General features: G+C 40.6%; 1 protein-coding gene across 2 annotated transcripts in view; it reads left to right on the top strand.

Annotated features, from left to right (window-relative positions):
* cadpsa (Ca2+-dependent activator protein for secretion a) overlaps nt 1–26,669 on the top strand; it is a 235,265-nt gene that overhangs the window by 152,490 nt on the left and 56,106 nt on the right. For both annotated transcript variants that reach the window (XR_012598251.1, XM_074669555.1), the window contains exons 17-20: nt 2,983–3,051; nt 6,900–7,006; nt 15,056–15,212; nt 22,628–22,769. Coding sequence is in view for 1 of the 2 variants with exons in the window: in XM_074669555.1 (XP_074525656.1) it covers nt 2,983–3,051; nt 6,900–7,006; nt 15,056–15,212; nt 22,628–22,769 (475 nt within the window). In the remaining variant the exon portion in view is untranslated. The remainder of the gene's footprint in view (nt 1–2,982; nt 3,052–6,899; nt 7,007–15,055; nt 15,213–22,627; nt 22,770–26,669) is intronic.

The raw sequence follows: 26,669 nt of genomic DNA, 5'->3' as shown, positions 1-26,669 counted from the left end.
ATTCAGCGCTCCTAGTCTAAGTAAACCTCATTCCCATTGGCAGAGCTCTGAACACAGGCTGTTTTTGAACCCTTATACTACGTATGGTTGAAGTCCAATTCACAAGACTGACCTGTCTTATGAAACTTTCCTCATAACTTGGGATGAGTTATGAGGTCGATGATGAGTTATTTTCAGTATTGAAAAGCTTTTAAACTTTTATCCATTCACATTTATCTACTCAGATCCAGTCCAGACCTGGGACTTTGCGTTGACTTTGTTTTTAAGGACTGCTAAGATTTTGCTTTGGTTTTGGTCTGAAAACAATGCTATATCTCTTCAAAGATATTTGTAAGGCATTTTGAGTTTAATTTTCTTTCTGAGCTTCATATAAAATGTTTTTTTTCATTAAGTTCTGCCTGTTGTCGTATCAAATGACCAGGAAGTAAAAATGCATTCAAATCTTGACTCTTGACTTCTTCCACCACGCCTCAGCTCCTCCTCCAGCTGAAGTGATGCTCCTTCCTTCCCTTCCTTCTGCCTCTCCTCTCTCTTTCTCTGGCTCTTGAATGATTTCCATGTCACTCCTCTGTTTTCTTGTTTATTGGCCTTTCTGTTCCAAAGCTCAAGCTTGAAAACAGAAATGTTTATACACAATACACAATGGGACTGCCTGTTGTTGATTTTGATGTTGCATGGTCTAATTTTTCTTAATCAGGATTCATAGATATTTTGCAGGTTTCTGAAACAGTGGCTATATCTGGCAATAATATCGCCATAAATGATCCTTTAAATTTCCCTTTCACTGAACCTGCTGTTTCTGTGACTCTAAACTTCACTGACACACAGGAAAAAAATGCATCTTTGCTCTTTTAGCAGGAGTGATGTTGATTGTTTCTCTGTCTGACTGTCAACAAAGGATTTAAATATCATGATTAAAAAGTCGTAATCCAGACAGACTTCACAGGAGTTTGAACAGCAGACCAGCTCTTTTTTCCAAACTGATGTTGGGGTAAATTGAAGGTGTGTAAAGAAACCATCACCTCCATGCAGACACTAAGAAAGACGAACCTTAGTCTCTCAGTTGTGATTTCTGAATATTTCTACTCTGGTGTGCTTCTTAGTTTAAACAAAATGAAGTCATATGTCACAGTTTACCTGTGCTTGACGGAAAGAATGGTTAATCCAAAGCAGACAGCCTAAAAACCCAAAACCACAACAGACTTCGTGTGGCATTGAGTTACAGAGAGGTGTGCAGAGCCATCTTCCACCTCCAAGTGTAAACTCTAAGTAGAGGCTCGTTTGTGTTCTGGCTGACTCAACTAGTCTGACAAAAACATTCAGATATCAGAAAGCTTCTTTGGCTCACCTCACAAGGCTCCTGAAAGTGCTCTGAGCAGCGTTTGAACTAATGGATTCATTTCTAAAGCAGAACTCTTATCTTCTGTGGGTTAATCCAACTAAACTGGACCTTCTAAATGTTACCATCAGGAAAAAAACCAGGGAGCCCAAAAATTAGGTTTTCATTGGGAACAATTTTAACTTTCCTTACCACCTATATATTCTGATAAGATTAGTCAAAAACGAAGACAGTTTGAAACTAACAGTCAGACAATGACAAAAAAATGTTTCTACTGGCTGCATCATCTTACATCTTGGGTAATAGTAATAAATAATGTAATGTAAGGTAAAAGTTAGGCCCGTTGAATAACTATTTTCAGATTTTATTTATTGATTAACCCCATAGTTCTAAAGCTTTCATGTGAGTAAACTGCACCAGCCGACTACTTTATTCCTAGGGGCCGACAAAGACACGACAAAGGCTTTAGGATGAAACGCAAAAGTATTGTTGGGATTCGGTCTCTTGTTTTAGCGGACCTAAAACGCAAACTTTTGAAAACGACCTCCAGAGTGGATTTTTCTGAGACCATGCCGCTACCGTTGCTGTGTAAACAGTAAGACAGTGTTTTCAGTGGAAACGCTGACACCACGCTTAGCACAAGTACATACAGCAGTACAAGAGTACTGTTTTTCCAATCGTCATGGACTACCATGTTGTGCTTGTGCTTCTCAATCTGCTGAATCTTCTGTCATTCAACAAAATGTGAATCTGTTGCTCCACTTCCGCAGTTAGTATTCTCCAATACACCAGATGATTGGCTCAGTTCTACTTCAGTGGAGATCTACCAGAAGCCACTTTTGAACAAGACAGTTATAGTACCACCTACAGGCCTGGCATGCTTACTACAGCGTTTTTCTGTCAACCCAGATTTTTTTAACTGTGTTTTGGCGTTTTCAGATGAAACGTTGTCATGTTCACAGGGCCCTAGTTTGTTAATATTTTTATCAGTCTTTGGACTAAGAGGTTGCAGCTCTCTAGTCTTAACATGCTGACACACTGGATGTCGCTTAAAGAGGCAGTTAGATCAAGTGGCAACCTCCTGCTGTGATAAACAAAGCTGATGTGTTCTAAAAAGTGCAGTTCCCCAAGTGTCCTCTAGGGGCTTCCTCTGGAGGTATGAGACCACATACACACTCATGAAAAAAGGTGATGTATACAGCGGAAGTTAACATGTATACAGCCTGGTTCAGAAACAGCTTCAACTTGAATCATTTATCTAACCACACACTGTACTCATCAAAAAAGATATTTAGATCACAAGTTTTGAATTGTAACTGACAGGCAGGCACCCTACAGCTGTTAGGGAGGGGGCTACAGGCGGCCTCAACCTCACCTCTTTGTCTGTGGTCAGGATGATTGAATGGGAGGTCAGCTTTTCTGACACGGCGTCCACCAATAAAAGGCTTCAAAGCTCTGATTCAGACGCAAACAGTTGACATCCCAGAGATAACAGTTATAGTGTGACGTTGCATACATGAAACAGAGCCATGGAGGCATTTGCCCTCAAACCCTCCGATTGCCAACCCTGTAGTGAACATGGTGCTCGTCCCCTCTGACCCCGGCCTCTCGCATGCCTCGGTATCCTCCCTCTTTCTCTGTAGGGAAAAAGAGAGAGATGTACGAGCACCCCGTCTTCTGCTTGGCGTCTCAAGTGATGGATTTAACCATTCGTGAGTACCTTCCTCTTTCCCAGCAACCCTCCCTTCCCAAATCACTTTTGCACCACAACTGGTGACCTCACAGCTTTCTGTTTGTTTGTTTGTATTTCCTGTGTCAGTCTGGAATCTGTTCTCGATGTGTCCCGAGCTCAGTTTGTCTCTTGACCACTCAAACAGCTTGTTTTCTGTCCTGAAAAATCCACCTGTCCTTTGTCTGTTTGCGACTTGAATGCATTTTTACTTTGCTTGTGTGTAAATCCTGTTGAGTGTTTTAGATCACTGCACATTCGAACAGGACACCCGCATCCTGCAGTTTATTGAGTCTCTGGACATGCTTGGACCCAGGTTAGCTGAGATACCTATGTTTGAGGGACAAATGACACAACCCATCAGAAACATGACTCTGACATCAAATGTTTTTAACAATTACCGTTTTAACAGGTTTTTCTATTTTAGCTCTTCCTCACTGTTTTTTCTGGCACCTTTTCTGTCTTCCTTTACAGTCTTCTTATTAAACTAAGTTTTTTTTTATTCAATGCTGAATACTCCTCCGATGTGTGATATTTTAGAGTCAATCTAACCTTGTCTTGATTTCTGATTCCTGTCTCTCATCACCTCTGCTTATACTACCTGTATTTAACAATCTCTTCTTTCTCACCCTCTTCCTGACACTTTCCCACCTCTGTCTGCCTTCTCTCCATCCTTGCAACCTCTCTTTTTTTGTTGAACTGTAACTCTTACTTAGAAGAGAAAAATCAGAAGGATCCAGGTGACGTTGTACTGTATGTCTAACCTTTCCTGTTAGCACATTCCTGACCAGACCAGCACCAAGTCTGCCTTAAACCATACCACCATAGACCCTGTCACAACCTTCCTGTTATCTGTGCATCAGGCATAAAGACCTACCAGCACATCTTTCAGGAACGTTATGACGCCTCCTCCTGACATTGTGGTTTTCTTCACTGCTTCAGATTCTCAAAATGGGGATCAAACTCTTCCAATGAATGACAATTTCCTGCAGTAATAAGAGAAATTATAAAACATGACAGGACAGCAGGAAAGAAGTGATTATTGACAAATGGAGAGAGCAATTGTGGAGCTGATTCTCATGTTGTCAGTGAAAATCACTTTTGTTGACGAGTTCCCCAGAAAGTGTCAGAGTGTAAGCATCTGAGCATGGAAGAAGGCACTGTTTGCATGCAGGTGGCATTTAAAGTAAATCAATCCAGGCATTATTTCTCCTAATGAACTCATTAAAGATATTATGTGGCACATTTTTTTCAAATATTTGAAAGTAAATATTATCTAAGGGGTCATATAGACTGTAGACACCCTCAAATTAAACTAAGTGTTGATTTGTCACTATCATACTTAAACGTATTGTAGCTTTCCCAAGTAGAGTACAGAATGGTATTTATAAGTTTGGACTCTTTTAATGTTTGGCAGTATGTTGTCTTTTGGTGAGAGATGTTTAACTGGAGGCAAAGCAGCCCCTTGGTCACATTAGCCAATGCATGGTAGCAAGTTCATTTCAAGATGGTGGAAGATGACATGAGTCTCTATGAACTGATGAGGTCCCTTCCTCTCCAGAACCAAAAGTGTTACTTTGTTAAAGGTAGGGTCTGCAGAAATTTTTGTTTCTTGTTAGTTAACACAACATTCAAATTGGGCTCCTCCTCCTTGGCTCAGGGCCAGCAGCAGCGCACACCCTCAGCCTCCAACCATGACCATGTGAACACATTCACTAGCCCAGCAACCACCTGTAGCATCATGTTTCTACGCCGTGCACCTGACTTGGCATTTTAGGACACGCTAATCACTGTTTTGACACAACCTTTGTTAGCAGAAAGCTAACTCGCATCAAGCTAAGCTTCACCCTCGTTTCATAAAAACATTTTAATGTTTGGCGTTTCGTTTCACTTTAGTTGTGTTTTTTTTCCCCTCCATGCTACCTCTAATAGCGTAGCCGCTTGGGATAGCTTCTTCCACAACACACGTCACTGGGTGTGCTGTGACTGGCTGATGTAACCTCACTTACTCTGCCAGAAACTTCCCATTACAACCAAAGCACCAACATACAGGCTGAGGAGAGGATTGTAGCAGACACAGACACTGACACAGATTCAGAGAGGCCCATAGGAGACAATTGAGCGGGTTTATTGCTGTAAAAGTTGATATGTTATTTTTTTTAGAAAAATCCTGCAGACTCTACCTGTAAAAAAGGTCAACACTGATAAATGGTGATTGAGCTAACCCTAGAAAGATACTAAGATTTATTATTCCTGTTAGTGCTTTCAACTTCTGGTCAGGGGGTAATTACAACTCATCTTTCCATAGAACTATAATTATCTTATACAAAGTGTAGATAGCACTAGCAAGCTTGTTGATAAACTCCTTTGTTTAAACAAATTTGAAGAGTCTTAGTTTTGAGACATTATCAGAACTTCAGTCTCTCAGCAACATAACAAGGAACATATTTTAAGACTCAAATAACTCTGAAGTTTTCCTTTGTTTTGCCTCCAGCTAGTAGCATTTAGCCATACAAGGGTCAAGTGTTAAAGAGTTATAATTAGTGCTATTAAACCCAGTTGGTATAGTTTAGTTTTTCCTCACAATGTCAGAGAGTGTATTACATTTTGTAGAATGTCAGAACTTAGGTAAACTAACCCTGGCTCTCCTCATTCAGGCTGTCACAATGAAGCTGTCAACCTGCTCTCTTTCTCAGATTTCAAAAAAATGAAGAAAAAAACAAAAGGTTAACAGTTTGGCTGTTATAAATGTTATATGTAACTGTTATAAAATAAATACTACTCTGTCTCTGGGACGACACTTCCAAACTCTGGCAACATAGCTTGGACCTGAAAGACTGTACTATATCTGAACAATCTTCCCTTGCACCAGCACAGAGAACCCATTCTGTGAAGGCTTTTAGCTTTGTTAGCATGACTGAACTTCCAGCAGGAGAGCACTCATCACCGCTGTTGTTGTCCAAATCATCACTGAGCCAGAAAGCTGTGTCAGTACGGTGCTAAAATTAGTCATAACTCTCATCCTGCAAGTTCAACCTTTTGTGTCCTTAGCCACAAGAAACCTTAACATTCATTTCAGCCAGTGAATAATGCTGTCAGACATCAGTCAGTTGAGCACTAACAAGCTGTGGTGTAAGTTTGGTCTCATCAAAGGTACATCATGATCACCACATCACTGCATGATGAGTGTTCAGTGTACATGCTGTTTACATCACTCATGGTGTCTATGTGTTTTTTAGATGACTGTTCTGTTACAGTGACACAAACATGATCCACTCACTGCATACCAAACTGTTACTACTCCCAGCCACCAAACAATGCTCTCATGGGGTTGATTTCAGAAATGCCTGAACAACATGTAGCTTTCCTGGAAGTACACTATAATTAGTGCTGGGTACAACACAAGTTGTAAATTATGCTTATAGACACTTTAGTGTTTGGAGTCTGCTTCTATCCCTGATTCTACAAACATACTCAGTCTTTTCTCAATGATCTGTTACCCAGCTCTAATTATAAAACGTTGATATTTCCTGCTTTTATTTTTAATTTGACCATGAGACTGTCCCAGGGTTTAGGCTGAGGCTATAGACTGGACTAAGGATCACTTTTGAGGCAGCAGCTTTATCCACACTTTGTGAGTGACTCAATCCAGTTAATCTCTGTTTTGTACGCAGAGTAATATGCATGATGTTTACATTTAATCTAAGCACCATATCAGAGAATGTAAATTCCCCAGAGAAGGGATCTTCTGATACGTATGGGTGCATGAATGTTGTATATTGGATACCTGTTGGACTCTATCCTCACTGACCTTTGACCTCTGTGCTGCAGAGAATGTAGGACGGTTAGTAACCCCTGCCAAAAAACTGGAGGACAACATCCGCCTAGCTGAGCTGGTGATCGAGGTTCTTCAGCAGAATGAGGAGCACCATGCTGAGGTGAGTTAGTTATACACATATACATACGCCCACAACTGATTGTTTCAACAATTGATAATACAGCATATCTTTACTCTAAAGGCCTTTGCACACTGGGTCCACGTTTTCCGTCCGAAACTTTCGCATGTTAAAAAATACTTTCGATCCCATGTTCTGTCTATCATGCTTGCACACTCAAACCGAAACTTCCGTCCGTCATTATTTTTTCGGGACAGGTTCAATTTTTTTTGTGGTTTTTTTTGCATCTGCACAGTTCATTTCCTGGGTAGTTTGAATATTCAAAGACACCGTAGGCTACTTAAAACATCACATTTTCTGACATATTTTCTCTTCACATTTTGGGCGATGTTTAGATGATGAATGAAGACTTGTGTATGTGTGCCTGTGCGTGTGCCTGTGTGTGTGCACGCCCCACATACTGACATCTGCTGCTCAGGATCAATTGCTTGATGATTCCATTTTTGTCAATGTTTAAATGATGAAGACTTGTGTACATGTGTGTAAGTGTGTGTGTGTGTGAGTGAGCCCCTGAGCACATGCCTCAAACATACTGAAAGCTGCTGCTCAAGATCAATTGCTTGATCACTGTTTGATGATTTCATTTTTCTCGTATTGTGAATTTTTGCAAATACAAAAGTAACGTATCGGGAACAGTGTGCAAGGTGTCTGAGTGTGACAGGGTTTTTTTTTCAGATTGAGGATCCAAAAAGCGCATCTGAAAAAAACTGACTCAGTGTGCAAAGACCTTAAGCCCGTCAAAGTTGACGAGGCCAGTGACCCACTGCTTCAACATATGGCGCCACTTGCGCTCTATCTATTTATTCATTTTTACATGCAATTATTGTCAAAAAAAGTCACGTGACATGGGATGACAAGTGCAGTCACATGGGTATGATTCTTGTGTAAAACCAACCGTCAATGACATAATCAGTACCATAATGTAGCTACTAGCCTTTTCACATGTGCACTTCTAATTTCCCAAACCGTGAAGTGGCTCAAAACCGTAGCAACATTTGGTTCCTTAATATCTCCAAAAGAAGGAAGGAAGCTGCTTTATTTGATATGTTTTGAGAACGTATTGGAAATCATGATTAATCACTAGAGCTGCACGATTTGGGGAAAAGGTGCGATTTGCGATTAGGTGGAAAATATTGCGATTGCGATTGTGCTTGCGATATAATAAAAAAGGTTGTGTCATGATGAGTCTACAGATTTGCTTGGTTATCATGGAGAAAAATCTGAATTGCATGTGCTGACATTGCGATTGCGATTGCGATATCCTCTTTTGCGATTACGTAATTGCATGTGCTGACATTGCGATTGCGATTGCGATTGCGATAATTGAGCAGCCCTATTAATCACCAAGCATTATTTGCTGTTAGACAAAACTATAAATTCTGAATCCTCCAAGTAAAAGATGGAAAACTTGAGTTATATCTGAGTTGTAATGTTATATTGATGCTTACCTGACAGTCTACAAGCTACCTTTGGATCTTTGCTGATGCCAATGAAACCACAGACCCTGATCTGTATTTAATCTCATTATAAAAATAACCAACTGATTGATTTTACATAATCAAAAGGACATTTTATCGCCTGCAAACTTTTTTTGAAGATTTTGAGTCCAGTATTCTGCAAACAAAGATGTTTTTACTCCTTGAACAGCGTTGAAAATTTGTGACTCCTCAAAAAAGTAAACACAGCTTTTCAAAAATTGTTCAATTCTGTGAAATTAAGCAAAAAGCCCAAACCAATCCCCTGGTAAATGTTGACCATGTGGAGACGATGTAGGAAGTGCAGTAAAAAGTCTTCATGAAGTCCTCCTCACCAGCCTGTGTACTGTAATGAGAGCCTCAGGCTGTGTTATTGCTACATTTTTACCTGGCTGGAAACCAATGTAGATATGCCAAACTCCATTTAGTGCGAAGTGTTCTCTCAGCCATAGGGAGTGTTTTCAGACGTTGTTTCCCAATTTGTTTGGTGTATGTTCAGGATATTTATTGACAGCAGGAATCTCCTTCTGAGACTGTCCTTTAAATATGTTTACCTTTTTCTTCAGTATAGTTCTTAAAACCATCAAAATACCAACAGGGGATCCTGAGATCTCGAGTTCCAGGTGACAAATTGTGCAAGTTATTTGGTATTCCTTCTTATTGGGGGTCTCAGTGTTTTGTGTTTGTTCATATTTGAAATGGTAAATACAAAACCTCTCGCTCCTGACCACATGCTACTTTGAATCATACTGCATCTTCTCTGCACAGTGGGCCATGTCTGATACTAAGTACACGGTTTTATGTGTAGGTAAGTTTGTTGGAGGATTTGAGATGATCAGAAATCACGAAGCATAAGAACGCATCAAGATTAATCTGAGAAATGAAAGAAAAGACAAAGCTTGAGGTTTGTCTTGGTTTGAAGATTTATTCCTCAGTCTTTTTTTTTAACCGTTAACTGTTAATGTTGTTTGTCTGTACCATATTCACATAGCAGCAAGCATTCTTGGATGTCAGACTCATAACTGTGTTATCACTATGAAGTGGTTTCAGCAAAGAGGTTTGTGAATGCTAACATTAGCAGAGTCCAACATTACCTGATGGCTGATCAAGTATGCTCCCCAGATGTCCCTCCAGATTTTCATTTTCTTTACAGGCTGATCTGTTTTTTTTTCCAACAGACTGATACTCTACTTGATGGGAAAGAGACTGTTACATAGCCACACTTGCAATATTTCTATTACTGTTTATCTCTGTTGTAATTATTAAGAGACGTTTGTGGATGTCTCAAACAACTTTGATTCACTTACCACATCTATGGTCCTGTTACAGCTCATCCACCCCCTGACACACACTGCAGCTTTCCTCTCATTATACAGTTAAGGGCACCTCCCTCTTTACCCCCCACAGTTTCTCTTTTCTTCATGGCATGTTTCTAAAGATGCTGAATTAAGGCAAGGCAAGGCAATAGGGGTGCACCGATCACAATTTCCGTTCGCTGATCTTTAGAAAGCTTGACCTGCTGACACCGATTTTTATGTTTTATAACTGACAGCATATACCTTCAATGTTCCAATCTAATTTTATTGAAAATCATTGAACAATACCTGTGAAACAATATTTTTTCATGTTTTAACTTAAACAGCCAATGAAGTGTCCTGAGTTTTAGGTCTCAGAACAGAAAGCAACAATGGCTGGCTGTCAGACCTTCCCAGAGGTGTATAAGATCAGTTTCATATGTAAGCATGGGCCGATCTCTGATTATCGATGTCTAATCACTGAGTGATTAGAGTCATCCATGTCTGGGAAACACTGTGATCAGCCAAGAAACCGTGATGTTTTATCACTCTGCCAGATGCCCAGTCTTTCTGAAATGTTGCCACCAGGGAAGCAGCAGTTCAACATTATCATTTTGATTTCATTTGGCCTTTCCAGCTGAGTGTGACGTCTGAGGGGAACAGCTGCTGTGTGAATATGGTGTTTTTCAGGGTATCACATTTTTGGGTCACAAAATTGATACATTTTCTCTCTGCTTTATATTTCACTGGTTTATTTGGTTGGCGGGGAAATGTTTGAGCAGGGAAAAGAGGTATGTGTCTACTTTAATGCCATAAGCCCCATCTCCTTCCCTACCCCTACACAAAGTCCTGTGCATGCACTTAATGATGCTGCTATTGAAGCAGAGGATCATTAACGTTTCCTGTCCACACAATGACCCAGATCCTCCTCAGCTTCTGGTCACTGCTATTCAAGTGCTTGTGCGGCAGCGCTTGTTAGCTTCGGAGCTAGCAACGGTTCTGCCAATCAAAGAACAGAGACAAGCACTTTGGCGCTGCCTGTGACTCGACACTATCACATGTCCAGAGAAAACAAAGTGCAGAGATGTATGTTTTAATGAAACTTAACGTCTCTGCACCTTGTTTTTCAAACAAGTTTTCCCTAAATCACCCTCCTGTAGACGCTGAAACAGTTTGCAGTGTGCAGCCATGTGTGATTTATGCAACAAAGTCCTTCAGGTGACCTGGGTAAAGGTGATGGTACACCTTTCCTCCCTTTAGAAAACCTTCCTCTCCATTGCTTCTTTTAGGCAACACAATGGAGGAAATGCGAGGCATGCTTTGAGTGATCACAGAAAACTTTGATATCATTGCATTTCAGTGAAATGCATCACAGCGCTGCTCAAATCATGTGAGCACGTCGATGAACCAGCATCACCAACATTAGACTCCAACCCTTGGTGATTCATCCTGACGACACATTCAGAGCATAACCTGACCAAAATTTAAATTTCACTAGTGTTGCTCTCTAATGCTGGTTGTTGCTCAACATAAACTCTGAATTTCATGTAATCATTAGTTTTAACTTTAAGACTTTTATCAAAATGATAAAATTAAGTGTCTTTTTTGCTAGTTTTTTTATTTTAGTTAAACTGCAGGGGGATTAAAGCTTAAAGGGATAGTTCCGTTTTTTTGAAGTGGGGTTGTATGAGCTCTATGTGACCACTAAGGCTATTAGATACAGTAGAAAGTTGTCTCCTCTCCCTCAGTAAGACACAGACTGTAATCGATGGTGACGAGGAAATAGACGCTAACAGGGAGAGACGGTACCAAATTCAAAGGCTATTTTCTCTGCCTACAAGAACTAAAATCAAAAAGTAATACCACAGTTTAAGAGTACGATACATAAAATATTTTTTAAGTGCATTAAGTCTTCAGAAATATAAACATTTATCCAGACCTAACTAACTGGTCATGTATCCTTCCATGCAGCGCTAGTGCGCTCCGTCCCCCCTCCTCCTTTCAGCTGTAGGGAATGTAAACAAGCTGTGCTTCAGGCGCTGGTTGTAGCCACGTGTAAGTTCAATCAAGTATCGTAATTCTTTTGTTTGTACTCTAAGGATTGTGAGGCAGCGTAGGAAATTCAAAATAAGTGACTATGACAGCGACAAAGAAGTTTAATTCACTTTGGAACCAAAAGGATACCTGTATGAACCGGAGTACACAGAAGAGGAGCTGCTACAGATGGCGACTGAAAGGAATACAGAGGAAACATCCGCGGACACTGGACATCAAGATGCTGAGTGTTACTGCTGCCACGACTGTTGTTGTTGTTGTTGCTGTTACAGGACACTCCAGAATTCAGAAGAGCAGGGAAATCTGTGTGATGAGTTATACAGACGGCTTGAGAGCTAGCAGTGTCCTCAGACAAATCCTGAAGAGTGTCTGTAACCAAGTTCCACCCGTGACAGCAGTAACACTCAGCATCCGTGGGCATTGAGTCACAGCTCAGACATTTACACCACTGAGTATTTCCGACTCTATCTTGATGTCCAGTGTCCGCGGATGTCTCCTCTGTATTCCTTTCAGTCGCCATCTGTAGCAGCTCTTCTCTGTGTGCTCCGGTTCATACAGGTATCCTTTTGGTTCCAAAGTGAATGGAACTTTGTCGCTGTCATAGTCACTCATTTTGAATTTCCTACGCTGCCTCACAATCCTTAGAGTACAAACTAAAGAATTACGATATTTGATCAACCTTACAAGAGGCTACAACCAGCGCCCGAAGCATAGCTTGTTTACATTCCCTACAGCTGAAAGGAGAAGGGGGGACGGAGCGTACTAGCGCTGCGCGGAAGGATACATGACCAGTTAGTTAGGTCTGGATAAATGTTTATATTTCTGGAGACTTAATGCACTTAAAAAATATTTTATGTAGCGTACTCTTAAACTGTGATATTACTTTTTGATTTTAGTTCTTGTAGGCAGAGAAAATAGCCTTTGAATTTGGTACCGTCTCTCCCTGTTAGCGCCTATTTCCTCGTCACCATCGATTACAGTCTGTGTCTTACTGAGGGAGAGGAGACAACTTTCTACTGTATCTAATGGCCTTAGTGGTCACATAGAGCTCATACAACCCCACTTCAAAAAAACTGAACTATCCCTTTAACTCCTACATTTATGGATTTTATTAAAGATCTGCCAAGACTTTTTGTCTCCCACATCCTTAAAAACACACTCATGTCTCTCTGACATGTTGAGAGCCAAAAGTCTTTTTGAAAGTCATCATTGTCACTGATTTGCATAAGTAATCTTGAAATAGTGTCACTTTTATATATTTTAATATTTAAAGGAAATAACCAGAATTTATGACTTGTAGACTGGAAGTCACTGTGCTGCCCAACAAAGTTTAGCCATGAAAAGAGAGTTGATCAAGTGTGAAATAAGATCTGTATACTGTATAAGAAAAGGGGGATTTTAAATCGCCCTACTAACAGCTATAAGGTGCCAGACCTGTCAGTCATATGAGCTGAGCTGCTCCTCTGATGAAACTGCTGACTCATCCTACTTACAGTGAGTGTTGATAATGAAATCAATGAATTGTTTTCTCTCTTATAGAGGGATTATTCGTTTATCAACAACGCTGGTCGCGCGCGCAATTTAGGCACAGAAGCACTGCGTAGTATGATGGTTTGTCAGGAGGCGTTAACCACCAAGAAACGCGTTTTTAAGCTAAATATCATCACTTATACGGATGGTACAAGGCTCAAAGGTTTGTGAATTTGGACAGAAGAGATTACCAAGTGGACAGATATTAGATGGACAGACGTTTTTAGCGGAGGAACCTGGCGTGTACCCCGAGAGCAATTTAAACACACAACTGTCTCTCAATGCTCCTGACTGCATTATCCGTGGACACTTACCAGACTGTGACAGACCAGGACGTAAACCTGTGTCAATAAATCAGAAACCCTCCCAGACCAAAAAGGGCACACAGACTGCTGAGACCCGTTTCATTATAAAAGAACCAGAAAACTACGTCTAGAGTTGATTATTTACCCGCTGACGTTGCTGGTGTTTCAGTGTAAAGTGTGACCGTGTCAACTGGTGACTCTTGGCCGTTAATCACTGATACTGTCGGCTGAGAGTCACCAGTTAGCATGGTTGCTATTAACTCTAAAACACCGGTTGCTCTGTGACGGTCAAAACTTGATAGACGTTGCCTCTGTTGTATAGTATCGTTTCTAAAAACTGAACACAGAACAACCGAACATTTTTATGCTAATAGTAGGTTGAATTTAGTGTTTAAAAAACGATAACTCGTCTGAATGAATGGAGCTAAACTCTGCTTCTGCGGTCAAGATGCGTGCGCGTCTTTATGATGACGTAGGCTGATAACCCCTCTAAAGATAACTTCAGAAGGATAAAAAAACAGATATCTTCAAGTTTCAAAGTTGAACTTTTCTGAGATTTATCTTGCTACAGTGAAGTCACAGTTTAAGCCTAGAGTCTTAAAAAGTATAAAATGATGATTACATGTGTGGCACTGTCTTGATGCCAACTTTCTCCTACACCACTTCTACGAGCTCCCATGGCAAGTGCATGAAGCCCCCACCACATAAGCCCATGGGTACATTCACATTACAGCGTTGGACGCTTGATGTGAATGAGCAAACACCATGGATCCTCAGGGGTTCCTCTTAAGTAGCCTGGCAAGAGTGGGGATGCATGGAGGAAAGCGAGTGTTTTGGATGTGCATGAGACCAGCCCGGTCCCTGACAGTCACTCCACAGCATCTGTTGTCTGTGGAGATTGAAGCACGACGCAGCTCGCTAGCTCCTTTCTCCTGATTGACTTGCTTAAGGAGGAGTGGGTGAGTGCTGAAGTAGCTCCCCGCCAAGCCTGTCAAGGAGCTGCTGCTGTTTCCTCTATGGGCCAAAGGAAAGTGTGTGATTTTTTCCGTGCCCAAGCTCCGGGCTTTGTGCTTTGAGTTGTGAAGAATCCTTCCCTGGAGATCACACGGTGAAGTCGTTGAAGCAACATGTTGATTTCATATGTTGAAAAGGGAGAAAAGCTGCCAAGAGCTTTTGCTAAAGATCACTGGAGTTTCATCACATCCCCAGCTGTCTGTGAAAAGAGACTCAACTGTTGACATAATATAGACATACTCAAGTCATAACACTGACAGCTCTTTGTCTAATGTCTCTCTTTCCTCTCACTCTCAACCTCTTGGTTGTTTTCCTCTCTTTGTATCTTTCTCTGCCTCTACTTTCCTCCCTCTGAAGGCCTTCGCGTGGTGGTCAGACCTGATGGTGGAGCACGCAGAGACCTTCCTGTGTCTCTACTCAGCCGACATGGACGCTGCTCTTGAGGTTCAGCCGCCCGACAGTTGGGACAGTTTCCCTCTCTTCCAGCTCCTCAACGACTTCCTGAGAGTTGACTGTGAGTAAAAAATAACAGAAAGAAAACTGTGGAAGCATTCATCCTACCGTGGAATTTTTTGAAACTAAATTTGATACATCCTCATGGCCTGCTAAACAAGCCCACTAGCATCAACATTGATAATTTCTTTCCATATACACAGAATTAAATTCTTAGGGAGAGATTTACTTTAAGACCCAGCACATACAGGGTTTAAGTTTAGGAATAGTTTTGGAAGTTAATCTTTTTGAGCACAAAAGATTAACTTCAAAAACTGATGATATTAATAGATGGTATTGTACTTTATATGGTTGTCAGCAATACAGAATATTTGTAATCATAACATTGAAGTGTGAATCTAGGTAATATTTTATGACAGAGCCCTTCGAGAAGTGCCAGTAATTCCTGAAGCAATGTTATGTTTTACAGGTACATCTACTAGGGGTGGGAGAAAAAATCAAAAATCGATATGCTGGGATATTTTTTGACAATATCAGAAAAGGGATTCTTTTGCCAAAAAAAAAAAAAAAAAGTTATTTTTTATTTCAAATTTTTCATTTCAGATTGGAGAAAAGTTACCACTTTGTTCCAGCAGGGGGTGAGATGTTTCTCTCTGCCTCATGTGATGTGCATTTAATGGGAAAATATGCCTCCTGATATAGTCTGTAGACATTATCATCATCATTTAACTTTTTCACATGGTCAGGTGTTAAAAAAGCAAACTAAAAATAGTAAAAATGGTAATTATTAAAGAGTCGCAATTTAAATTGAATCGGTACCCCAAAAATCGTGAGATGAATCATGAGAACAGCGTATCCTCCCAGCCCTAACATCTACAGTGTGTACGGAAAGTATTCACAGCGCTTCACTTTTTTTTGACATTTTTTAGTGTTATAGCCTCTTTCAAAATAGAAAACAAAATATATTTTTCCCCCAAAATTCAACATACAACGACAATATATAAATGTTTTTGGGAACTCTTCCAAATTTTTTGAGGGGAAGAAGGACAGAAACCAGGCGCGGCTTACCACCTGACCACTACTATCCCACAGTGAAGCATGGTGGTGGTAGCATTGTGCTGTGGGGATGTTTTTCAGCGGCAGGAACTGGGAGATTAATCAGGCTTGAGGGAAAGATGAATGCAGCAAACAGAGACATCCTGGATGAAAACCTGATCCAGTGCAGTTTTGACCTCAGACTGGGGCAACAATTAATCTTTCAGCAGGACAATGACCATAAGCACACAGCCAAGATATCAAGAGAGTGGCTCCAGTACAACTCCAGGTGTGCCAAGCTTGTGGCATCATATTCAACCTTTGTTGCCAAAGGTGCATCAACCAAGTATTGATAAAAGGCTGTGAGTAGTTATCTATGTGATTCTTAGTTATTTATTAGAAACAAGTTTTCAAAAATTGAAAAAACGCTTTTTCATGTTGTCTATATGGGGTGTTGTGTGTTGAAATTTTAGGGAAAAAAATGAATTTATCCCATTTAGCCCTTTGAATACTTTCTGGATGCGCTGTATTTGCTCATTTATCATCAGGAGATGTCTCCAGTTTTCGATGCTTTCTTGGTCCAGGTTGATTAAAAAAAAACACTCACATGTATTCAGTCCATCTGATGATAGTAATGAAGGTTTACAGCTGCTGTTGCCTGTGCATTCCAGTCTCCATGAAACATCTCTCAAACGTCTCAGAAATCATCCCCGTCAATGTGAGATGTCGGCTTTTTGCCTGCAGCAGTTTACACACTGAACAGCCTGTGTGTGTGTGAGAGAGAGAATGTGTAAGTGTGTGTGTGTTTGTGAAGCAGGAGTGTCTCACTGAAGATAATAGTCGGGTCTTGATGCCGGTTGCTGCAGGCCAGCCATCTCTCTAATGAACTGCATGCACTTGCCTGCAGGAACGCCGTGGAACTGTCCGTAGTCCTGCAAAGCAAACACTTCACCGTTCACAAAGCAGACTCAATCAGTGGGCCTCTAATTGTCCCCGGGGAATGCCCCCCCGCCTCCAGTTTGTTACTCGGGAGTCAAGGAGAAGGCAGAGCAGCGTTCACTCATTCAGCTGAACAGAGATGACTGCAAATAGCTTGTTATGCTCACTTGTTAGTGTCATCAAATTGGCCACCTTCTCATTTGCTGCATCCTGCCAATTGTGTGAAAATAGAAACTGGAGTGCATCAAGGCAAGGAAATTGTTCTGTGCTGGAAATTATAAGATGACTACTAAAAAACAGAGCCCTCGTGTCAGTTTACATTTTCTTATTTATCTTAAATTGTACTTATAACGAGTCAGCAGGAATCTTCGGAGCTGGATATATGCCAAGAAGCTCGTCCTAGCTGAGAAAAATCACTCTATGAATGCAAACTCTCAGTTCTCTTTTCTTACCTTGTGGTATGCTTGTTATATCGTATCACACTCTTCTATCACCTGTTCATCACATCAGAAGATTAGACTAAATTGAACTGCCAGGAAACATCAGTTATTGTAGCACTGTGACTTTTGCTAGCTAGCATGCTACTGACTGAAGAAATTTAAAAAAATGTTTTGAGCTCTTCTCCAGCTATTGCTGTAGAATAACTAAAATGCTGCTGCAGAGTTTATCTCTCTGACTTTTTTAAGGCTTGTATTTTTTCTTGTTTGAAGCACGACTACAGAGGATTGATGCTTCACATATTTGTCCCGGGGCGGTCCAAACTTTTTTTTAAAAAAGGGCAAGATTTGATTTTGTAAAAAAAGCCAGATACAGCAGCTCTTATTCATATTGATAAACCTTGAAAGTAACATATAAATGCTCTTTCTCTGAGTGATTTCTGTAAAAATGAGTCACTAAGTGTGATCAAACGTACATGTTCCATCATTATAGACTTATGAAATCAAACCTCACCTGTTCCTGAATTGTCTTTTGATACCATATGACACGTGGCCAGTTTTCTGCAGTGTAACATGCTGCGTAAACACCAGCAAACTTTGCTTCTGACCAAGGAAAATGATCTCCATTAGGGGGCGATATGGTAAAAGATGTCAGGATGTTTTAATGGCAGGATCAGGATCTGAATTTTATCTAGATTGTTTTTTTTCAAGATGTTTTTGAGACAGTTTTGACCTACAAACAACTTTTTTGGTCCCCAACATTTCTTATCCTGCATTTTAAACTATCTATTTGCCCCTATTTTTTTCTTCTGCACATTTTCACATCATAATAAATTTGTTCATTTAAAGACGTCAGCTGTGAGAGTTGTAAAGAGCTTTAACTTAATAAAAGTAGCCTATACATGGCCACAATTTAGGTTAACAACGTCACAAGTTATACTTTGGTTTTGTTTTTGATCTGACAGGAAATGTACATGTACACATAATTTTGAACATGAATAACTTTTGTAGATAAGAAATCTACAAAAACAACAAAAACTCTTAGTATATTGAGCAACTCATGGTAATTATACAATAATATCATAAGGATTCAAAGCACCTACAGTCTGTTGGATTGCTGACAATTCTGCCAATGGAGATGCCTTTAATCCATTTTTCTTTTACAAAGTCAGAAATGCATTTTAAATCTGTTGTGTGCTTTATATATTCCTGACAGTTTTTAATTACCACTGTCATAAAATGAGCTTTATATACATGCGTATTCTCGATTCCTTCTGTTTTCAGCTGTCACTCTGTCTCTTAATCTCTCATCCACCTGCTACTGTAGTTGTGAGCAACAGCTGACTTCAATAATGAGGGGTAGACTTACTTCAATGAAATATCGTTCCATCTACCACTTTGCTTTTCTTTATTAAATAGATAGAAGTGGATCTTTTTTTTAATTCATGTATTTTAAGGACAGAACACTGACTTCTTTTCAGACAGCTTCACAGTTTATGTGAGATTGACTGAAAATGCTGCATCATTCATGGTCTGATGTCATCACTGTGAGTGCAGCCTTTGACCTGATACTCCTCCAGGGCCATGAAAACATTATATAACATATGTGTTTAAAGCCTGAATGCCCCTTGTGACCAGTAGGCTGACCTTCATGTAAAACCAGCGGACTGCCCCTTTAATACAATGCATTGTAAACAGTTACACCAAAGCAAAGGTTGAACACCAGCATAAATCCAGCAGAGCTGCTGCTGCTGCCCACACAGTGTGATAAGCACACACTTCAGCAAGGCGTGCCATCACGGGGACATCTTTTCCACAGAAGGTCATCGTCTCGGCTGCCCCACAGCGGTGCACTTACAGTATGTAGCAGTAAATAGCCCTAGCACCAGACAGGCGCCAAAGTTGGACTGCCATTCGAGGAGTTAATGAGGTCTAAAGCAGTGGTAGCTGAACTGCGGCGAGCCCTGCGAACACACTCCTGGACACAACACATCCAAGTGGACAGCAGCCGCTCAAGTGGCTAATTGGACGAGTGGCAATCAGGGAACACAACAAACATTGCACCTACTGTGTATCATCGACCTTGACTCCAATGCCAACACACACAAACACAAACACACACATGCTCAGAGGGGGAGAGAAAAACAAAGAGAGGGAGAGGGCGAGGAAAAGCAGACACGCTGCATGGAGCCGTGAGGCATCACATTAGCACACACTGGCCTCCATTTTATCTCCTGTGGTCTTTGTCAGTGTTGCCTTTTTACCAGTTGGGAGCCGGCGGAGACGAGGGGAAATGTGTTTGATGGGTTGGATTTAGAAATACCCCCAGACTCCGACCTTTTGTTCAGACAGACTGGAAACTGGATGTGCTCTGTCATACCTGCTAATGAAGAGCCGGTGGCTGCCACAAACAGCAGTGTCCTCTGTCTGTGGTTACTGTCACTGTCAGCACACTGCGCTCTGTTGGAGGCTGTGCTGGTAAGGTTAGATAAGGTTAGGTAAAGTAACTTAAGTCACACCAACTGTTTGACATATCTGACAGATGGTACATTGGCCTCCTTTTGTACACACAGTCATCAGCACAGGATGGAGAAACACGATGACAACCTCACGTCTGAAAGGGTAAACCTCTTCAAAAACAAAAACAGAAATTTATCAGAAGGAAAAACCAAAGTGATTAAAAACAAATAAAGTTATACCATCAAAAATAATCAGGATAAAATGAGCGGATACCCATAAGAAATGCTCCAAGTGCAAAGTAAAAGGATGATTCCCTTTACGATCAAAGCCAGCAAAGGCTCCATTCTCTGATGTTTGCAAATGACATTGTGTGTGATTTTCCTGTGGTGTTGGGTGTGTTACGAGTGATTTTGTCTGGTCAGAGCCACTTGGAAGGCCTCCGATCAAGAGATTGTTGACACTGAACATTTTTAACATTTGTGACTAAAAACCCTGTAGCGTGTGGGGCGCTCCAAGAGGAGCCGAGCAGGTACAGCATGTAATGTCACGTAGAGCACAGCCAATCAAGACGCGAGCTGACTCAGCTGACTGACCGAAGAGGTAGTAAGAAATCTATCTGTCATACTTGTGACCACTTTACTGACCTCCAACTCGCACACTGCCCATATCTCCGCTGTCTCCACAACCTCTTCCATGATTATTTTTCTTTTTTGTGAAGGAATTTTGGCAAAATTTTAGTCGAAAACAACCATCATTGCTTTTTCCCATTCCTCTGTCATGTTTGCTTGCACTGAAGTTACGTTTCACTATGCGAGATTTGGAATATTGAGCGTTAAGAAGCTGATTCTTTGCTGAAGAATCGGTTAGTGTGTGGTTTCCCTTTGTAAGTGCACACCACACACTGTAAGATCAAAAGAGGAAGATCTTGTGCGATCTGTCTTTTGTTATCATCAAGTGGTGTGCTCTCTAAATGTGTGAAGGTTTGAAGAATCCTCGGCATTTATCATTTGGATACAGCGTGTGTTCATTGTCCCAGGTGATTCATAGCTATGGAGTTTTCACTGCAAAATCTGTTTTTTCTTTTTTTTTTTTTTTTAACCAAAGCCAAGTAATAAACAGTCAATAATTATTCTGTTTATAGCCGTATTTGATCTATAGTAAATTATAAAGAGTAGCATTGTTCCTGAGTGGTCAGTCTTATGCCGCAGCCACACTGGATTCAAATTCGCGAATTTAAATGCGCGTCACACCACGTGAACGCCCAAGTCTGGATGCTGGACTATTTTGACAAGCTGAGGGGCTGACGCGCGTCACTGTGCTGGCGGAGTAGAGAGCCCGCTCATTTAAAGACAGAAAGCCCAAAAAAGCATCTGAAAAACAATGAGCTGTGGATTCAAAAGCATGACAGGAGAGTGTGTGAAAGCTTTGGAGATCACAATCAATGCTGCCTCTCCCTGGTAATCCACCTCCACTGGCCCTGCCTGGCTGTTCCCTGCGACCTCATCTTTGACCCCCCGAGCCTCCGACCCCCTGAACCCCCGACCCATGTTCCTGGAGGTCTCTCTGGGGATAAAGAAGGGGTCGAGGAAAGAGAGGAACTCCCATCTTTTTCCCCGGCTCTGCCCCTGCCCCGCTCCTTCCTCCTCTCTATCAGGCTCAAAACTCCACTGAGGAAAACACAGTCGGACTCAGTGATGACCCGTGCAGGCAAATCCAGCTGGAAATGAATATTTACAGAACTTACATTCAAAACCTGTCTCCTCAGAGACTTTCACCCAAGCCTGCTCCTTTTTTTCTGGTCTCTGTAGAGTACACACGTCGTATCGTAAAACTCTGGATAATGACACACCGCACAGAATATTTTCTCCTCCATCTTCCAGCGGGTTGGTGTCAGAGCAGGTGGCAGTTCCCCCCAACGTCATCAAATCAATGACATTGTGGGGGAATGTCATCGCTGATCGATTGATTGGCCGCCGCAGCACAGCCTCACGCAAATTTGCGTCAAAAGTTCAATATTTTCATCTCAAGCATAGAGGCATCTGACGCCCAAACACGCCATCCATGGCGAATCAGCGTCCAAACGAGTCTTTGCATTGTTTTTGTTTGTAATCTCAACGCAAATTTGCTTCTGGTGTGGCCTTACCATTGATTGTTTGCTGTCATATTCGGTTGTTGAACCCATACCTGTATGATGTTTGCTGGGTCCCTCATACTTTTTAAATCCTTGGCCAGGAATACAGCTCGCTCATCATAATCTGGCACAATTACATGATGGGCCTGAGAGTGACATGCATTATCCTCAACAACCACACCTTACAGTGTCTGTGAGAGGTTACAGAGGTATCTCAGTTGAAAGAGTTGAATGGAGGTCAGATCACAGGATCACCCCTAAATCCAAAAAGGATACTATCTTCAGACAGGGCTGATGTTCTGCTTTAAAAGGAGTGAAACTGGAATAAAAGCCCCCAAAAAACTAAACTATAAAAAAAAAGTTTTATTGTTGTATAAAATGTTTTTTGGAACAAGTTTTGATGGTTTTCGTTAATGTTAGTTTCTGCATTAAATAGGTTGTTGCTCAGTTTTTCTCTCTCACACCGTCCTCCAGATAACCTGTGCAACGGGAGGTTCCACAAACACCTCCAGGATCTGTACGCCCCTCTGGTGGTTCGATATGTGGACCTGATGGAGTCGTCCATCGCTCAGTCCATTCACAGAGGCTTTGAGAGGGAGTCCTGGGAGCCAGTCAAGTAAGAAAACTTTTCTTTTTACTCCACCTTTACCCCTCATCTTTTTCTTTTAGGTTGTGTTAATTGAGCCATTTTCACTGTGCAGATCTTCACACAGATTTAACTTTGATATGAAAGTTTATATAACACAAAGTATGTTAATAGGGTAAAAAACCTCAACAACTCAGAGTGTAAATGAGACTTCTGTAAAGCTGTTATACAGTTTAAGTGAACTGTTAAAGCTAAATAATGACACAGTAGAGATGAGGTCACATACATCTTCAGGCTCAGAACAGATGAAGGTTTGTGTACTCTTCCGTCTTTTTCAGTCTTTTTGTTGCTCTTTTTGCTCTGAAGATGTGCGACGTGATGTTTGTGTTTTATTCATGTCTGCAGCTGCTGAATTCTCTCTCGTGTCACTTAACATATGTTCAGGTCCCCATGAGTCGGTTCAGTCATTTCAACAGTTCTGAGTCTGTAGTACAGCTGCTGTTTGCAGATAATAATAAACTGGTTAATGTACACAGTGCATTCATTTGAATTCTGAGCCTAATTGATTATCAAATAATTTTAGGTTAGTTTATTTTAGCAGCATGCAGCCTCCTGTGCTTCAATTCCTCTTCCTTTTAGACTGTTAAAAAAGATTCAATGCTTTAAGCACACACATTTTCCCACACTGTTTCTGCAAACATTTCAGCTAAGATGTACTCAAAGTGTCCTTGTCATTTGTAAAAGCAGTCAGCTTCTGGAAAATGTTAGATCTAGAAGTGCAACCGACGCCTGTTCATCTTTCTTGAGTGTAACTTTTTGTCACTTGTTGTTAAAATCTTTGTGTTATTGTCTTCTGTTACTGTTTTTCTCCCTACAGGACGATTTCTAACACTTTGCCCAATGTGAACCTCCAAATGCCCAAAGTACCAAATCTAACAGTGACAAGTGTTAACCTCCCACAGATGCCCAGCTTTTCACCGCCCAACTGGATGACAGATAACTGTGACTCAGAGTGTGTATCTGCCTCGTGCAGCTAGAAACAGGCACTCATGTCTTTGGCATAAACATGGCACCTGAATACAACATCCCCCGAAGCAGAAAAAAATTAAAAAGTTTGCATCTACAATTTGTTTCTTTCATAAAGAGCACACAGACTGTTACTGTTTAGGAGGTAGAGCTTCTGTGTCAGTCATTTTTTGAAGACAAATTTCATAGATGCGCTTCATATTTGTTGCTGTATAAACTGGTATCTAGCTGATAATTTACTTGTTTGGTAAAGAGGCCTTTACTGATTGGAAAGTGTTACAGCAAACGTAAATTTGTTTGTTTCTTATTAACAGCCATTCAGAAATAAGGATTTTTCTATGAAATGAAAAAAAACTTGCAATCAAATTCCCTATGAAGGAGATAAAAGCAATGTGAGATTCATAATACTGTAAATAGGGGGATTGAGCCAGAGTAACAAAAGAAATAAGAAATATTTTTTTGTTTTTACATGATTTTCATTTTGTCGTAGGAAGTCAAAACAAAGTGTGCAATAAAAATGTTGATTTCTTGAAAGGAAATGATAAATTAGTTTGACATTTATAACTAACTATTAGTCAGTATTGGACACTTCATTTTTTCCGTCTATTAGGAAGTATCATTTGTTTGTCCATCCAAAGATCAATTTTCCTGTTTAAAGGATCCCATTAAGTTTGTTAAATTGAAATGTATTTTGGATCATCTTCTTCATTTTCTGGGGGAAAAAAAAACAGCAGTAGCAGCTTTTTGGAAACATTAAGGGGGAAGTCACATCTGTCAGGGATAGGGATGGGAATCAAAAACCGGTTCCTGTTGAGAAATGTTTCAATCCATGGATATCGTTAGCCTTTTTGCTTTATGATTCCCTTATCAATTCTTTACATTGTGCCGGAGCCGCCGGGCCTTACGTCGACTAGCCTGCTGCAGCTATCTTAGCTTAGCAGTTAGATAACGTTTCCCAAGAAAACTGTGATTCAGGATTTTCAGCTTGAAGTTTTACCGAAGAAGTGACTTCATAAAGAAATGTGCATTACTCTGTCTCAGGAGATTTACATTCATTACATTTGAAATGGTAAAAATCTACTTATTTACCAAAATAACAAAATAGCGCAAGCTTGATGCTTACGTAGATGGGAAACTGCATTGATATGCTAGCAGTTAGCATACATCAGTATAACTTCAGCTTCAGAATAGAATTTTAACTTTCATCACAGAAACATATCACATCAACTCTTTGTAAAAAATACTGAGAATTTCAAATGTCAAAAGCTAACAGGCAATTGAAAGGCTCATGGCTGACTTTATAACTACAGAAAGCTTCCAAACAACTTAAACTATTGCTATAACCACTTTGAGACACTAGATGGCCTACTTGAATTATTAATTTATTACAATACAGTACATCAACATCACATTTTGTGCATTTACCTGTTTCTGTATAATTATTCCCAGAAATATCCAGACTCAGGGGCCAATTACATTTTATTCACTTACAGTATGAACTCAATTAAATGTTGTTGACACAGAAAACCTGTGAAGCTACTTTTTATACCAAGAAAATTCACAAGAGGAATTGATGAGGGAATTGATAAAGAATCAGCTCGATAAGCAGAATCGATAAGGGTATTGTTGTTGACAAAATCTTATCAATTCCCATTCCTAGTCAGGGAACTACCTCTGGAGGCACTTTATATCTAAACAAAAACAGTGATGCCTTAATTTTAAAGGAAGTCTTGTGCCCTTGTCATTGTCCACAACACTTCGGTGCTGACTTACACCTTATCAAGGTAGTCATCTTTTTTTAGCATCCTTTATTTTTTTAGTGTGCATCTTGTGAAAGGGTTAGGTTTCAAAAAATCAACCAAATTAGTGATGCTAATGTTTAGCTGTGTGGCGACTGACAGACCGCACAGAAAAGACATTCCGATGTTAAAAAATACATTTGTGTGAAGGAGACCTTCTTCTTCTGTAAATGTTTAAAGTTTAGAGGATTAGCTAGTTGTTAAAAGAAAGGGTTACAGTGGTTTCTCTGAGTGTTTCCCAATAATATGTGATCTAGTGAGCGCTACCATTAAAAGCACTTTGCATATTTAAAAAAGACCCGACATGTCATGGTTCACACGTCGGAAACTTGAGTGAAAGATTGTCTGCACCAACAACAGGGATCAGAGGTGTAAAAGCTCCTTCATACGCTGCAGCTTCCTGCTGAGTGTGACCCTGTCGCTGCAACACACACACACACACACACAGGCGAACTCCCTCATCGGAAACATGGAGGATACATGTTAGGAACACACACACACACACACACACACACACACACACACACACACACACACACACACACACACACACACACACACACGCACACACACACACACACACACACACACACACACACACACACATACACACACCCTCACCAGACACGAGAGTGTCATTGTTAAAAAGCAGGATGAGAGCTGCACATTTTTAATTCAGTCTTCTCCAAAAAAAAAAAAAAAAATTAAGAAAGCTCCTGTCAGAAAAGGAAGTTGTGAGTTCTATAAAGGCCCAGACTGACTTTCCAAAAATGAACAGGAGCAGCGATACAGAGTAACACTAACAGCTGTGGGACTCTGTTGGGGTTTATTCACAACCATGTTTATGCCAACATCATGACATCGTGTGTGTGTCGACAGCTGGAGGAGGCAGCAACTTTAGAATAGATCGTCTCTCCCACGTGTGTGTTTGAATCTCGAGTGCAAAGATGCAAAAACATCACAAAGGGACACAATCAGGAAACAAATTCTTTAGTTTAATATCTCAAATACTCATCTCATATGTCCTCTTTGGAAGTGGATGTGACAATTCAACTCATTTGATTAGTCAGCCAAGTTCTGGACACAATAATTTGCAGTTTATTGA

This window comes from Halichoeres trimaculatus, unplaced genomic scaffold (assembly GCF_033239565.1).
Source record: "Halichoeres trimaculatus isolate MK-OKI-2021-1 unplaced genomic scaffold, fHalTri1.1 fHalTri1_scaffold_1, whole genome shotgun sequence".
In the NCBI taxonomy this organism is placed as follows: domain Eukaryota; kingdom Metazoa; phylum Chordata; class Actinopteri; order Labriformes; family Labridae; genus Halichoeres; species Halichoeres trimaculatus.
This window is presented reverse-complemented; position numbering and strand designations above follow the sequence as displayed.